General features: G+C 42.9%; 1 protein-coding gene across 11 annotated transcripts in view; it reads left to right on the forward strand.

The window, feature by feature from the left end:
* The window catches only part of LOC308328683 (calcium-activated potassium channel subunit alpha-1a), a 223,450-nt gene extending 212,450 nt beyond the window's left edge, over window positions 1-11,000 (forward strand). For 10 of the 11 annotated variants that reach the window (XM_080782710.1, XM_080782713.1, XM_080782716.1 and 7 more), the window contains 2 exons: window positions 807-1,031; window positions 5,872-11,000. In XM_080782710.1, the coding sequence (XP_080638836.1) occupies window positions 807-1,031; window positions 5,872-5,893 (247 nt within the window). In that variant the 3' untranslated portion in view covers window positions 5,894-11,000. Of the gene's footprint in view, window positions 1-806; window positions 1,032-3,131; window positions 3,161-5,871 lie in introns of all 11 variants that reach the window. The other variant, XM_080782712.1, reaches the window with a different exon arrangement.
* Window positions 11,001-15,838: the final 4,838 nt, after the last annotated feature.

Genomic DNA, 15,838 nt, shown 5'->3' on the forward strand with positions numbered 1-15,838 from the left:
CGGATACAAGTGGCCAAAATGAGTTTTCTCACGCTATTGGATGGGTGAGAAGTTCAGTCACCCGGGAGGGAGTCTCAGAGTAGAGCCACTGCTCCTTTACGTGGAAAGGAGACAGTTATTTCGGATGCCTCATGAGCGTCTCCCTAGAGAGGTCTTCGGGGAACGAAGACCAAGAAACCACGGGGCAGACGAAGGACCAGATGGGGGTGTGGGGGATTGTATCTCCATCGTCTCTATCTATGAACGCCTCGGTATCGCCAAGGAACGTGACGTCTGGGATTCCCTGCTGGAACTGTACGAAATGGTTTAGTTTGGTTCCATTTGTACAGTCAAGTTTGGTTCCATTTTGTACATGCCTGAAGAAGGCCGAAAAGGCCGAAACGTTGCTATGACTCTTATTTAAATACAACTCTTGAACTAGCAAGTGGCGGTATGCGGGTCTCTCCTCCTTCTCCATACGTTTGCTGCTCTGCTAGGACCTACGTATACGCACCTACTAAAAATTTAACCGGGTGTGCGGAAGTCATCTCTCTACAGTCAAGAGTTTAAATGACCAGATCTCACAGTGTACAGTAGATGCTCGTAAACCCATCCCACACAGTCCTTAAAAATAAAAATAAAAACGGTTGAGAAACACTGATCTGTATACGCTATTCTCTGCCTAATGGCCCGAGCGAACTTTGTTGAACTAACTTTGAACTAACTACATTGTGTGTGTGTGTGTGTGTGTGTGTGTGTGTGTGTGTGTGTGTGTGTGTGTGTGTGTGTGTGTGTGTGTGCGCGCGTTCATGCGTGTGTGGCGAAAGGTACGTGATCACCAACCCACCGTACGAGTTTGAGCTGGTGCCGACGGACCTGATCTTCTGCCTCATGCAGTTTGACCACAACGCTGGCCAGTCCCGGGCCAGTCTGTCGCACTCCTCCCACTCCTCCCATTCCTCCAGCAAAAAGAGCTCCTCCGTCCACTCCATCCCCCCCACCAACCGGCAGAACCGCAGCAGTAAGAGCCGGGAGTCTCGCGACAAACAGAAGTACGTAACTGTGTACGCAGTGGTGTGCGTGTGTGTGTACTGTATCTCTGGTGATCTTTGTTTTGCTGCGTGTGGACTGTTTGTGGACTGTAGTCAACGTGTGTGTGTGTGTGTGTGTGTGTGTGTGTGTGTGTGTGTGTGTGTGTGTGTGTGTGTGTGTGTGTGTGTGTGTGTGTGTGTGTGTGTGTGTGTGTGTGTGTGTGTGTGTGTGTGTGTGTTGTGTGTTCTGTGTCTGTTTGTTACGTGTGCATCAGTGTCCATCGTTTCTGCATTTTTCTCCATCCTCACCTTGCATGTGGTCCAGGCTGTCATGGCAACGATACCATAGTGACCATCAACACATTCACACACAGAGTGGAAACATACATAGTCGAGCACAGCCATAATACAGTAGCTGGAAACAAATCCACAATAATAAAGCAAAAATGTATGATTTTAACCACATCTCTATACTTCCTGAGATTGCAAAGGAATAGCAGATCTACAAGCTTGTAGATAATTCTGCTAATGAATATGGATGCTGGGGTTCAAGTGGTAAAACGCACGTTCATTACGCTGTAAAACCCTTATTAACCACTCAATCCCTATTGTCCACACGGCAAGAAGCTATACAGATGTGCCATTCCAACACTTTAGGCTTTCCTCTACTTGTCCTGCATCTTTTCTGTAAATTCTTGTTTTCCCAAGGTTCCTTCTACTTTTTAGTGAGTGGCAAAGGAGGCTGAGAAACAGCCAATAGACACGCACATCCAAAACAAAACCTTAAGTAGGCTGGGTGTAGGAACAAACAGAGTCATAGATAAAGGATAAACAAAAGTCAGCACACTAATTTATGCTCCCAGACATATATTTACTTAGAAGTGGTAACATTTCGGACCAAAGATGAAGGTCTGATGAGATGAAGGGCTTTGGCCCTAAACAACTTATAAGTAAACATAACACCTTTGCAAATGCCCTCCTTTCTCACTGACAATTTACTGACAATCCACTGACAACAACACAGTTTTGCCAATGGCATCATGTGTGAAGTTCTCAAAAGGCACATCTGTATATAGCACTTCTACAAGCTCATAACATATTGCCTTGTGAGCCTGTAGATACTGTAGGCTATTTGTGTTATTTTTGCCTACACGCCCAAAATAGGGACACTGATAGTGTAAAAACGTACCTGTGCGACTCCAATTGTACACTTGCGCGGACGTGGTTATAATGAACACTCAGGGTTTTACAGTGTGCGTTCAATAGGTATAATTAATTATACACTGAAGGTTTCTCTGTTTTAATATTCCCATCATTTGCGTCCAACACGTTGTTTTTGTGGTTGTTGTTGAACATGTCGTTGACTTACCATTTTTGTACTCTAAATACTTGATTCGTGACAATAGAAACATAGTCATGTATTGTGGTTTGATTGTATTTATTATAGCTGTTAACCTATCTATGATTAAGTTGATTAGCTGACTGACACTCATAAGCCCATCCCTCATGAGCACTGTTGATGTTTTGTTATCCATGGTGCATATATGTGTACTGCTTTACTGCATGTCCCATGTTAGTAAGCTATCGTTTCCTGTTTCCTTTTTATATATTTTTGCAGAAGACAAGAGTTAGAATTCAAATTTGGTCAAATATTTTTGACTCAAATACTCCCACAGTAATTACTCCTCCCCCTAAAAAAAATGATTCATTTTGAATTTCAGGTTATACCTACCAGGTGAACAAAGCCTGATTTATACTTTGTTGTACGGAAAATTGCCGAAACAACAATCTCATAATGCTTCGCTTGTAGATTCGGCTATTTTCCATCGTGGAACGGAGCATAAATTTGGCGTAATGCAGCGCAAGGCAAAAGCATTTAGCTAATGTTAAGTTATTTATTAAAGAAAAGCATGCAGATTTGTTACAATCATGCTGTCACACTCAGAGGAATGACTAATCGATGAATGCTGAATGGAAAGATACATCTTAAAATATGTAAAGACGTATAACATTAATCTTAGACAGTCTTCACTGTATATGTCACGTTTTGTTATCTGCTTCATAGAGTGTACAGTAAATACCACTTAACTTACAGTAGATTACTTACCTCTCTTTCTGAAGTGCAACAAGGATGAATAGAATGAGCCAAGGTACGCCAAATTAACGATTCTGCATGACTTAGCAACCTTTTACACAGGGGTTACAGTCATAACCATGTCCTCTCGTGGAGATTGTTATGACCAGGGGAGTTTTCCTTTCTGTTCTGTTCTTGTTGGTGAATATTTGTTTTCTTGAGATTCTATGTAAAAGATATATATATTATATATATATATATATATATATATATATATAAAATCATTATTCTAATATGATTATCATGCCTCAGTTTAAGTTTTGCTTTCGTCTGGAAAGCAAAACGTGTGCCGCTGCCTCCACCTATACCTTCCTGTCAGTCATAGTCACTCTGCATGAGGTTGAAACCTCCTGTCAGTCATAGTCACTCTGCATGAGGTTGAAACCTGCTCATCTTCCTGTGCTGTTTGACCTCAAAGACTTCCTCACTGGACATTATTTACCTTTGATTTTCTTTCTTTCAGGCAGATCGATCCCCTCTTATGGCTGAATACTTTCTTCCAATCTTTTATTTAAAAATGTTTTTCATCATACCTTTTATTTATTTATTATGATTTTTCCTTTCTTTGTTTATTATTATTTATTCCAAGCTGATAATGGTTTGCATTGTGTGAGAGGTCTGTGTGTTTGCATATGTTTTATCCTATTATTGAATGCTATACCTGATGACTTTTGATGTCATTATTTTCTATGCTGTTATGGTTCAGTATAGCCCAGGGGTTTCCATAAACTCTACCATGCCACGGACCCCTATAGCCAGAGCCATAACCTCCCTCCCATTGCAAAATGGACCCCTATAGCCAGAGCCATAACCCCCCTCCCATTGCAAAATGGACCCCTATAGCCAGAGCCATAACCCCCCTCCCATTGCAAAATGGACCCCTATAGCCAGAGCCATAACCCCCCTCCCATTGCAAAATGGACCCCTATAGCCAGAGCCATAACCCCCCTCCCATTGCAAAATGGACCCCTATAGCCAGAGCCATAACCCCCCTCCCATTGCAAAATGGACCCCTATAGCCAGAGCCATAACCCCCCTCCCATTGCAAAATGGCTTCAAAAAGAAAATAGTGAAATGTAGAAGCTCCCCAAAACAGGGACAACGCCAGGTTGAAAGTGTTTAAACAGTCACAACATGAACAAAAACACATGCTTGCACGCACGCACGCACGCACGCACGCACACACACACACACACACACACACACAAGCACGCACACACACACACGCACACACACACACACACACACACACACACACACACACACACACACACACACACACACACACACACACACACACACACGTACACACCTGAATTACAGTTAAGTTCAAGTGAAAATGTTATATATCGGCTCTGTCCGGTGGAAACCTCATAGGTCCAAAACTGTAACTTTTTAGGATTCCTATTAAAATCAAAAGTAGCAGATCTACAGCGTCACATTTCGAGCTTGCGGATCTGCTACTTTTGATGCTTTTGTGTGACACTGTAGTATGATCAAGTAGGGGCGTTAATTTACGTGGGGAAAAAAAGTTAAAATATGGAGATAAGAGGTTTCTGCAGCAAACAGCAACGGTATAACAAACTGGTATATAACCCCCCCCCACCACCATCCTGGCCCTCGCCGCAGAGGCTCGTTACCGCCTTGGCATCGGCACAAACCTCGGAGCCAAGAGGCTTTGTTATCACAGTGAAGGATGAGCAGACTGCAGGCTCAGTAGATCACACCTGGCATGTAGGTCAGGCTCCTTCAAAGACCGCCAGTGCAGCCAAATCGCTCACTCCTCCCTTCACATAACTTTCCACAAAGTCTGTCCAAGCCGTTGCCATATCAGTCTCGGCAGGAAAGAAGTGGGAGGTGTGACAAATTCAGAGCCTAAATTGAAGATGGAGGGGGTATGCCTGCGAGCACCCGCTCTCATAGCCCTGCGTGCCTGATATGGTGGTTTGAGGCGACATGGCTAACTTTCACATGCAGCAGCAGCGACACTCTGAGAGAGCGATGGCAGACATCTTGCTTCACCTCAGGCACTATTCCACACATCAAATGCCTGCACTGTAACAGCCTTATGCTCGCTGACATTCACGGTTTCACGTAGACACACTCGCGCACACACGCATGCGCGCGCGCGCACACACACACACACACACACACACACACCCCCGTGAACACAAACATACATTGGAGGTTTTGACTTTGAGGCGTTAAAACTAGAAAAATCTGATTTACAACTTCAGCCAAAAGGAATGACATCTAGGATGGCATTTGTGGATGCTGTCAAATGCTGGATGATAATTTAAAAACTTCTTATGGCTGACATCTACCTTCTCCTGGCCAGAGACTAAATCAGTCATTTCAAACCCTTTCCTGTCAAGGACCCCCAAATGTATATATATTTGCCCCAATCGGTCCCCCTGCTCCCCCATACATACACCGTACATACAGTATCAGGTTATTAGTTATTTGAAGCAAACTACTACATAGTTTTTTTTTTGAATGAAAGTCGTCAGCTTTTATCTACTTAGACTATTATATAGCAATGAATATACCCTGGTATTATAAAAACAATGCAAATTATGCATAATTTACCCTACTATGTTTAGATGGTGATTATAAGAAGTATATGCTGTGTAGGCTACTGCTTTTAAACTGAGGCGGCGACATTGTGAACAATTCCACAAATGAGCTGTCTGAATCTTGAACGTCTTGTCTTGTCTTGCTTTGCAGAAAAGAAATGGTTTACAGATGAAGCAGAAAATTCATATCCACGGAACATTCAGATAAAGCCCATGAGCACTCACATGGCCAACCAAGTCAACCAGTACAAATCCACCAGTAGTCTGATTCCACCGATCAGAGAAGTTGAAGACGAATGCTGAACAACCAGGCCTGACCGCAGGAACTCATGAGACATTCTGGAGGCTCTGTCAAAAGAGATGGCAAGAAGACGTTATCATGATGATGATTGAAGACTGACATAATTTCTCCTCACTCATTCTTAAGGGTTGAACAGGAACACAAACTGGAAGGGACCTCCTTTATGTGTATACCTTTAAATGTTACTTCCACGCTCTCAGACATTTTTTTTGTTTGTTTTTGTTTTATTTATTAATGTATCCATATGTACATAATGACAATCAAAAATAAGGATTGTACAGCCCCCTCGCCTCTAGCACTTTTTGGAATTGTTTAAAAGAGTTGAGAAAAGAAAAAAGAAGAAGAAAGAAGAAGTAGAAACAAACAAACAAACAAACAAACAAAAAACAACGACACCATTTTCAGTAACAGTACTTCCTGTAATTCTTTGCAATAGTTGACCTGTTTGTGTGACCAGACTCCAGGGGGCTTGGAGGATGGAGGGTCCCGGCGATACAACTGATCACATCATCTCCCAAAGATCCCCCCCCAGATGCTGTCATCTCACACCAGCTGGGCTCGCGGAGCTCACGCCCTCCTGTCTGCTTCTGTTCTATTTGCACTAAAACTGATCAAGTTCCTTTTTCTTTCTTCGTCTTTTGGACAAAAAGAAAAGAAAAGAAAAAAAGATAACAACCACTTGAAGCATCAGACCAGATCCCACCCACCCCCCCTCACCCCCCACTACACCCCCCTTCCTCCGAAAACCTCTCTGAAAGTGTCTGCTTCTGAACGCGGTTGAAGGTGTGCGTGCGTGCGTGTACTGCGTCGATACCGGGAGGGCATGCTGTCTTTGCTACTGGAAGTGGAACATCGTGCCATTGCTTAAAAGGTGTGACGAACATCGATCGCACTGCTTGAACAACCGACCGAGTGAGAGTGCATCATTCCAGCCCCTCTGCACAGCAAAAATCACATGGTAAAAAAAACAAAAAACCTGCATTTGTGACGCTATAGCTGATGCGCCGCAGCGTTTTTTGGTACATGTATTGTACGCACCTCCAGCCCTTTGTTCCGCTCATGACGTCATACGGAATCGTCGGATCTGTGACTGTCTCAAGCTCCTATCGCATGGTATGTGCCTGAACCCCACCCACCCCGCCCCCTACCTTAACAAAATAATAGTGCAGTCGATGTACTTCATCTGAATACGTGAGAGGTTGGAGGGGGGGGGGGACTTAACGCGCTTGTGCATCGCAGCCGTACGTACATCCCTTCTGGTGTGGCGCTGATAGTGCCGTCATCATGCACCCGTGCGTGAGCGCGTGCGTGATGGTGCGCCTTCCGGCGGGAACAGCTTGTGGGATCAAGGCTCTAACACAAAGGCCACGGAGGAACAACACAAGTGTAGTCTCTGGGCTTTGGATCTACGGCATACTACACTAATGCAATTGACACAAAATCCCCAACTATGATTGTGCAGCACTAATGAGAGCAAGCAGCCGTGTGGCCACACTGAAGACAGAAATGGGACATTCAAATTGTCTTGTCAGAATGTGTTGTCTATTTAAAAAAAAATAATAATAATAATACCTTTGCCCTAAGCTAGAAAATGCCACATATCGCATAAGCGTGGGCATCATGGGTTCCTCCTTTGACTGGAGACACTGCCTGGCACAGGGTTGGCACAGAGGCAGCAAAGGGCTTGGATGTTCTCTGTTGCCGACCTAAGATGTCGCACAAGCCTCAAATGCTGCTGCTTGCTGCTCCAGCGTTCTGCCCCATTTGCGTGGGGTGGACAGACAAGCTCAATCATAGTTGGATGGAAATGGGGTCATGTGTGTCATGGGCCGGGATTAAGAACACTGTGTTCAAATCTGTGTTCTTCATGTTGGCCTGCAAAGACATGAGTGTTGTTTTTTGTTTTGCATAATGTCAAGGCACTGTTGAGCAACTGTGAGCGTGATGACGGCTTGAGGAGGTAAGGCAAGGGCCTGGCTTGTTCTAATGAAGAATATCAACGTGGAATTTATACATATAAACATGATTATTTTGTATCCATAAGCATAATCATTTTATACTTATTTTTATACAGTGACCCAGTGAAAAGTGCTATAGTAAGAAAAGGAGAAAAAGAGAGAGAAATAAGTCCATTAATGTCACCTGCACATGGAAGGATTCTGTGTTTTAAATAATATCCCAATCTGCACTGCATCATAACACACTGAAATAAATGTGTAACCCCCCCCCTCAACAAATGGCATCGTTCTGGAGACGATAATGCTAATTGCATTGTGACAGCCCTTGTCTTAGCACAGCACAGCTTGTCTCTGTTGAGTGGTTTGTAGAAGTACTTTAGACGAGGCTCAATCTGGAGGCGTTGGGCTGCCCGGATGAACCATTCATCAACGTCAGTATCTATTACTATAGCATCCCTCGTCGGAGAAAAAAAAACACACGCAGGCATGAAGACAGTAGGTGCAGCTGAAAGAAGTCTATTTGATATCACAGTGGGTGCTGGTGTGTGCGCACAGATGGAGAGCAGGTCAGAGTATTCATGCTAACTTCATCCTTAAAAAGACAACTCTGTCTGCTCTCAGTCAAGCTACGACTGAATGAACTTCATTAGTGACGTCTTGACCTAAATTAGGTCCCCAGCGAGGGAGGAGAGTGTTCTGGCGTGAGCAGCAAACATAGCGTCACTATATGCGCTAATTTTCTCCTTTAAATATTGCATTGCAAAGATGTAACCAGGAGACAGTTTAGCCAAGAGGGGCAAGAGGGGGGGGGGGGGAATTTCTAAAGAAACACTTTTGGAAAGGGGTAGAAGAAGCTAATATTGTGCTAAAAGTTGTTGTGTAGTGACAGTAGTCTGGAGTTCAAGGGTATAGTGAGGGTAGCTTGGGCCTCCAGGTTAGCAGGGGTAGTGTAGGGCTGGATCAGGGTCGGTTTGGGGCTCAGGGGCAGCTGCGGGCAGGAGGAAGCACGAGTTATAGGGGCTTTGGTACAAAGGCCACGGACAAAATGACCTGAGCTTTACAATGTGTGTCTATTGGGCGTGGTGGACTTTAATATACCGCAGCATCACACACATTGTCCTGAAGTGAACTTTTCAACTGTGATTACATTGTTGTCACACTTTGTAGCAAATAGATTTCTTTTGAGAAAATATGTGAGTAAAATGTATGTATAATTGGGTTGTTGATGGCATAATTTTCTCTCGCCTGAATAATAATTATTATAACAATAAGGAATTATTAATATTTGATACTGGCTATGACTCATTCTACATTGAATTGACAAACTGATTGTTTTGTTTGGGGGGAAAAAAGGAAGAACGAAAAAGACGAGAAACATGTATTTTGACATTTTAAGATGCTATCATGGATTCATATATAACATGAAAACTACTGAAGTATGTGACACATGGAAAATGCAGGTATACTTTGGCGTGGCTTATCAGCCACCATAAAGATGGAGGGTAACACCAATTCAGCAAGGTTATAGAAACTGAGAACATCCTTAATTTTAGTGTTCTTTTAAAATTGTTTTATTACAGGGTTTACATTCCATTTTGTCAGCTCTCGTCATATGTTACCATAATAATAATAATAATAATATACATCATGTTATTATACAAGGAAAACTGTCACACACTGCTTATTTGTATTCATCTTTATTCATATAGGTACTTAAATTCAGCATTCTTCTGAAGTCAGAACTGCATTCTTGGGCAAACGCAAATTCACAGAACGCCTCACCAATACATAAATAATAATCCATGTCATTTGCGTGACTTTGCTACCTGTGCTCTCATTCTCTCTCCAAACACCATATCAAAATGTTATTTTTTTTTTCTAATAGATGTTTTAAGTCGTTGCAATGTACACCTCTAAAGTCCCTTTTAGAGTGTATTTTGAAGTGCCATGAAAGGTGTTTAAAATGGAACAAAGCATCCTTCAGTCATTCAGAGTCCCCGACCGGTTCCTCAGAGGAACCGTCCGGTCTAAATCTAGTGAAGAGAACGGCGTCTTTGCACTGACATGGAGAACATCCAAGCCAATCAATGCCTCCATGTCAGTCCAGTGTGCCAGGCAGTGCAAACGGTCAAAGGAGTGGACCCATTATATGAGTAAGACCCACCACTACAGCGAAAAGTGGCATTCAGGAGAGGCTAGAAGGGGTACGGTATGAACCGTAGTGTACCTCGGCTCCTTCTCATCCATGCATATCCTAGGTCAGTTTTAGATGTGTGTTGTACGTACTGACTGTTGGGGAGGGGGGGGATACGTTTCTAGATACAGGGTCATAGATTACTAGGACTGTTGTTTGTGTATTAAGATATGGATGACTGAAAGATGCAAAAAAAGAAAAAAAAAACTTGGGTCGTGGGTTATGGGGGTCCCGGGGGGGGGGGTCCACGGCCTCTGGAGTGTTCTTGTCCACTTGACGAAGAAGTGAATACTCTTGAAGTGTCATGCGTTACTGTTATAGTATCTTGCATTATTTTTGGTAATCTATTTTCTTGCTGTAAAGGACGGATATAATAACTTATTTGCTGGGAGATGTGCTAGATGTTAATAGAATATATGATACTCTTGGGGGGTATGGGAGGGATTTAAGTCTTAACACGTTGAAATTGCATTTGGCATTTTTTTATGTCAAATTTCTTTTTTCTTTTGGAGAAAAACTAAAACTTTTATTATTCTGCCTATCAGTTCAAGAAGAATTCAGGACATTGCTTCACATATCATATTTGTTGGCACATCGTCACTGCAGGAAACGGGAGTTTTGACATAGCAGTCTAATTTTGTTTGGATTTGTTGAAGATATAACAGATAAATGGATTATTTGATGGTGCTGAGTTGATCTACTTGACTCTGTCAAATATAATCTGCTGATAAATATACTGTCTTGTACAAAAAGTTGTACATAGATTGTACATGGTTTCTTTTTGTATTTTCTCAAATTAAAATGGATGTATTTGTGTTCTAAAACTGAAAAAAGTGTTCTGACTGTCTGTAAAAATTGTTGTGATTCTACAAATCCCTTTGGGCTTTAATTCTTTCAAAGATTTATATCTAAAGTGTAAGTACATGCCTATACTACAGTAGTATAGTATTGATTATCCCCGGGGCAGAGAACTCTTACGTGATACATGAGGACAAACGAATGATAGGCCTACTGGAGGGGGCGGGGGGGGGGGGGGGGGGAAGAAAAGCAGACGGCCCCGATAAATAATCGAAGATAATCTGTGTGGGATTCTCTCTCCTGGTTGGTTAAGATTGATATCCTGAACTGAAAATGTATTTTCTGATTGCTGCTTTACTTGAGTTATTGAACAAACACTCTAGTAGCCTATAACAATGATTACCATGAACAATAGAACTTTAACCTTTTAGTCCCTTACACCGCATTGACCGGGTCTATTCTAGGTGCTGGATATTTGGTGTAGAACATAACGGATCTACAAGCTCACAGTGTAACTCAACACATAAGTGTCACTGTTAGCCTATATACTCAGTGTGCAGCACATCGAATGTCTGGACCCCTTTCGCAGATTTTTTTGGTGCTTTTATTTAGTCGTTTTGCCAATTGGTTCGTCCCTACACATTTAGTGTGTTGTCACTGCTGTTGTATCCTACTGACTCACCTACCAGGAGGCTCACCGGGGAGACGTAGAGCCATAGCTGAGATAAATGTCTATTATTATATTTCACCAGTCCCAAGCCTGTGGACGGGTCAGCGACTCCTGCGATCACGTAGAGCCATAGCTGAGATAAATGTCTATTATTATATTTCACCAGTCCCAAGCCTGTGGACGGGTCAGCGACTCCTGCGATCCACCAGTCCTTTTCATCCCCAGAGCGGGCTGCAGCATCACTGTGGCATTAGTCTTGATTTACGTTTACTGACACGCCATTAGCTGCTCCGTCACTTACGGCTGTCAATCACAGAGGGGGGGGGGGGGGGGGGGGGGTGTAAGTGATGACGGTTGGGAATAGATGTCGAAGTACATTCCGTCCTCATTGGCAGATGCTCAACTCAACTGTATCACCGTAGAGATTGAAGACACGTTATTGTTACGCGACTGGATTACCTGAGGACGACACACCAGGTATCTGCTAGTATGGCACGTCGCAGCATTCATTGGGATGTATAGCATAGCGCTGTTGTCAGGCAGAAACCTCTTGACTCTATATATTTTAAACGTTGTGTGTTTTTTTCGTAAAATATTGGGATTATACAGCGTCTCCCAAAAGTATAGCAGATCTGCAAGCTCAAAAAATACGGCACTGAGTAGCTGCAGCTTCTTGATCTGCTATACTTTTGCTTTTATTTAAAGTGAATTCTCAAAAGTAACAGTTTTGGACACAAGGTTTCCTCCCGACAGAGACCATATCACATTTTAATTTGAATCAGGGATACATTCATTTATAACCCTCATTATGTCAAAAACTGTTACTTTTCTGGCTTCAAATTCAAAAGTAGCAGATCTACAAGCTCAAAGCGTGCCACTTCGCGTCTGTTACTTTTGATGCTTTTGTGTGACGCCAAATAGTTAAAATATGTAAGGTTTCTATTGCAATAATAACGTGTGGTTGTCTTGTCTCAAAAATCCCAAGATAAGGCATAACCTGGACTTGTCACTGTCAAATGCCTGAATCATGCCAGCTGGCATATTGCCTGGAAATTGGAACTATAGCCTGGTTCACCCTGAATATTTCTGATCCAGGTGCAACAACACAGTGGCTGGTGGTCATCTATAAAGAACATGACGTTAGCGCTATATATACTGCTATTATACTTCCTCCCTCAATGGTATACATGTATTTAGATGCTGCCGATACGCTGCTGTTACAGAGAGGTTGAGCCCTCTTCCATGTCCTTCAGATATCACCAACAACACCAATTCTCAAGCGTTATGATGAGGTGGAATGAGTCATCTGGCTCTCTCTCTCTCTCTCTCTCTCTCTCCCATAGCCGGGTATAGTCAGTGGACATCTCATAAGTCTCTGGGGCCACACCGGGCCCCCGGCTCGCTCCTCTGTGGCTGGCAGATGAAGTGTGCAATTTCGCACTCCCGACGTCAAACGGCTGGACCGAGGGAGAATGTATGACCTGCCCTGGCATTTGTCCTCATTTCTCTCTCGAATGTGCAAACACCATTACCCTTGGGTTATCTCAGTGGCGTGGTGAGGATTTGCCTCCTCTCCTCTCCTACAGATATATGCCATCAAAACGTGTGGAGAGATGCTATAGAGGGAGAGAGAGAGAGAGAGAGAGAGAGAGAGAGAGAGAGAGAGAGAGAGAGAGAGAGAGAGAGAGAGAGAGAGCGGTGGAAACGGAGCAGACGTTTGTTGTGGCTGTTGATTTGTCGTCTGATAAGGACGGCACACACAGGCAGCTTAGAATTGATGGCTTGTTCGTGAGGACCGGGCTCCTCTGTGAGATATTTTCAAAATGATTGATTTACAATAAAGTGGCTCTGGGTGTGTGCACGCAGGCAGAACTGATGCAGATCGATCCCCACTGAAATTGATTGATCAGCCATTTAGCTCGGCGATGTGTTTACCGGACGAAAGCCATGCAGTCCTCTCAGCCAGCCAGGCAGGCAGCTCCTCCCAATAAAAGGGAAGAGAAACGCCACCTCTGGGCCCCGTCTCGGTGCTCTGGCACTGGCAGAAGAAAACAAGCCATATCAGACTATGAACCATAAAAATGTAATCATACAGTGAGAGGTGCTGGTATAAATGTTTACGATTGTGTACTTTATTCTGCTATCAATGTGTCCTTCTGTGACTTGGAGATACTGCGCTTTTAAAAACAATGTCTCACCACCTGCCCTGCAGGGAGCGGGATAGTGTTTGCCTTATCACAGTCACATTGAGAGTTTCATGGCAAAGCATAGAGGTAACTTATGACAGTGGGTTCTGGAAAATGAGCTGCATGTTTCTCAGCAATGTTAAGAGCAGTATTAAAGGCTATAATGCAGGAGAGGTGCAGGTAGACATCGAAGAGCCATTTTTAATTATATTCATATTCACCACGACGTGGTGGTGACATGAATGCTCTTCTAAAACGTGAATTGTTCTGGATTTATACTCTGAATACTATATGTCACCAAAGGGTCTCAATGAGAGACATCCGCCCCTTTCTTTGATGTTAGTTCTTAATCTGGGCATGGATTTGTCACTTTACTCTTTATCATGGCCTTGTATACCATCTCTGACTTGTTTTGATCACGTGAGTATCTGTACACAGCTGTCCCATTCCATGTGATCATGATGATTGACAAGTGGGTTGTATAAATGTGTTCCTCTGTGTTCACCTTTAGTCTGAGTGAGGAAGAGCATTGTGCTCGAAACGTCACAGTCATCTTATTGTGCAAATAAAGGCACTCACGAGTCACGACAGCATCGGAGCCCACAGTGTGCGAGCGTCTTATATACTAGCCTACTCACCGCTCAGCACCTGCCCAAGTTTGGGTCGGATGTGCATGTCTTTATACTTTTTTCGAGTATCCCCAGTTTGACATTATTAGGACTCAGACAAATTAACATTTAATGGTATTTCTATTCTGACCCCAATTTATATTGTAATACCAATGTTAATGTAACTGAGAACGGGTAATAATAATAGGATGGCTAAATACACATTATAAAGCATTCTACTTCATAATTACTGGATGACCTTTTTTAACAAGGATATAGTGATTATAATGATTTTAGTGGATGATTACATCTACATTTGTTGTGGTTGTAAATATATTGTTATCCGTGTTGCGAGGATGAGGGGGTACCTGGAAAAATATCTACCCCAAAAGGGGTACCTGGTCCAAAAAAGTTTGGGAACACCTGCTCTATAGCACTCAACTGAAACTTTAAATGGGCATAGCTCATGAACCGCAATAAAACTTTGATTTGTCTCCTCTTGCCTCACTTTCATGTTCTGACTTTTGACCTCTGACTTTTAGATCACCTGCCATTTTGAATTGTATCTCGCTCCTCCCGGGATCTTTGCTCAAAATGCCCAAACATTTCTACACTAACTTTGGAAAAAAAGGTAATTTTCTTTTCAAGTCACAAAAAAATGACTATTTGTGGGTTTACATGTAATTACTAAACTGTAGTCATGTCAGAACCTGGAAGGATCACAGACAAGGTTTTTAAATATATAATGGAGCAATCTTAAAGTAAATACTCAGTGGGTTATAGAATGAGGCAAAACGGTGATACTACTAGTCTACTACAATACATTTAATATGCAAAACTCAATTAAACTCCCTTCACATAAAACTTTTCTCTATAAAATACTAGCCTATATTGAGTGTACACAATATACAACAGCGTTTGGTTGTGTAATTAACTCACCCTGGCAGTGTGACCATGTTGGGTGGAGGGGTCCCCTTACTCAGTTCTCACCCTTTTTACTTTGTCGGGTGACTGTACTGAAGACTAGCTATAGTCTTTGTCGTAGAGGTTTTTAGTCTCGACTGTGCAGAGCGTGTCAGCCCCACGGACCGAAGCCGGGAGAAGGTTCCTGGGACTTAAACGCGCCTCCTATTGTAACTTTTGATATTTCGGGGACTGTAAGCATTTCTGTATACTATGAACGCACCATTTATTGTAGAGATCGATGAGTTCTCTGAGATATTGTGGTGCCTGACCATTGAGACAATCTTAAAACAATCTTATTTTACATCAATTCTTGACAAGAAAATGTTTGGGAACACATGCACACACAATTCAATTCAATTGAAATTGAGTTGTGTGCGTGTGTGTGTGTGTGCGTGTGTGTGTGTGTGCGCGCGCGCATGCGTCCAGCTTGTAAATCC

Source organism: Protomyctophum bolini (genome assembly GCF_963924005.1).
Source record: "Protomyctophum bolini genome assembly, chromosome: 14".
Lineage (NCBI taxonomy): Eukaryota > Metazoa > Chordata > Actinopteri > Myctophiformes > Myctophidae > Protomyctophum > Protomyctophum bolini.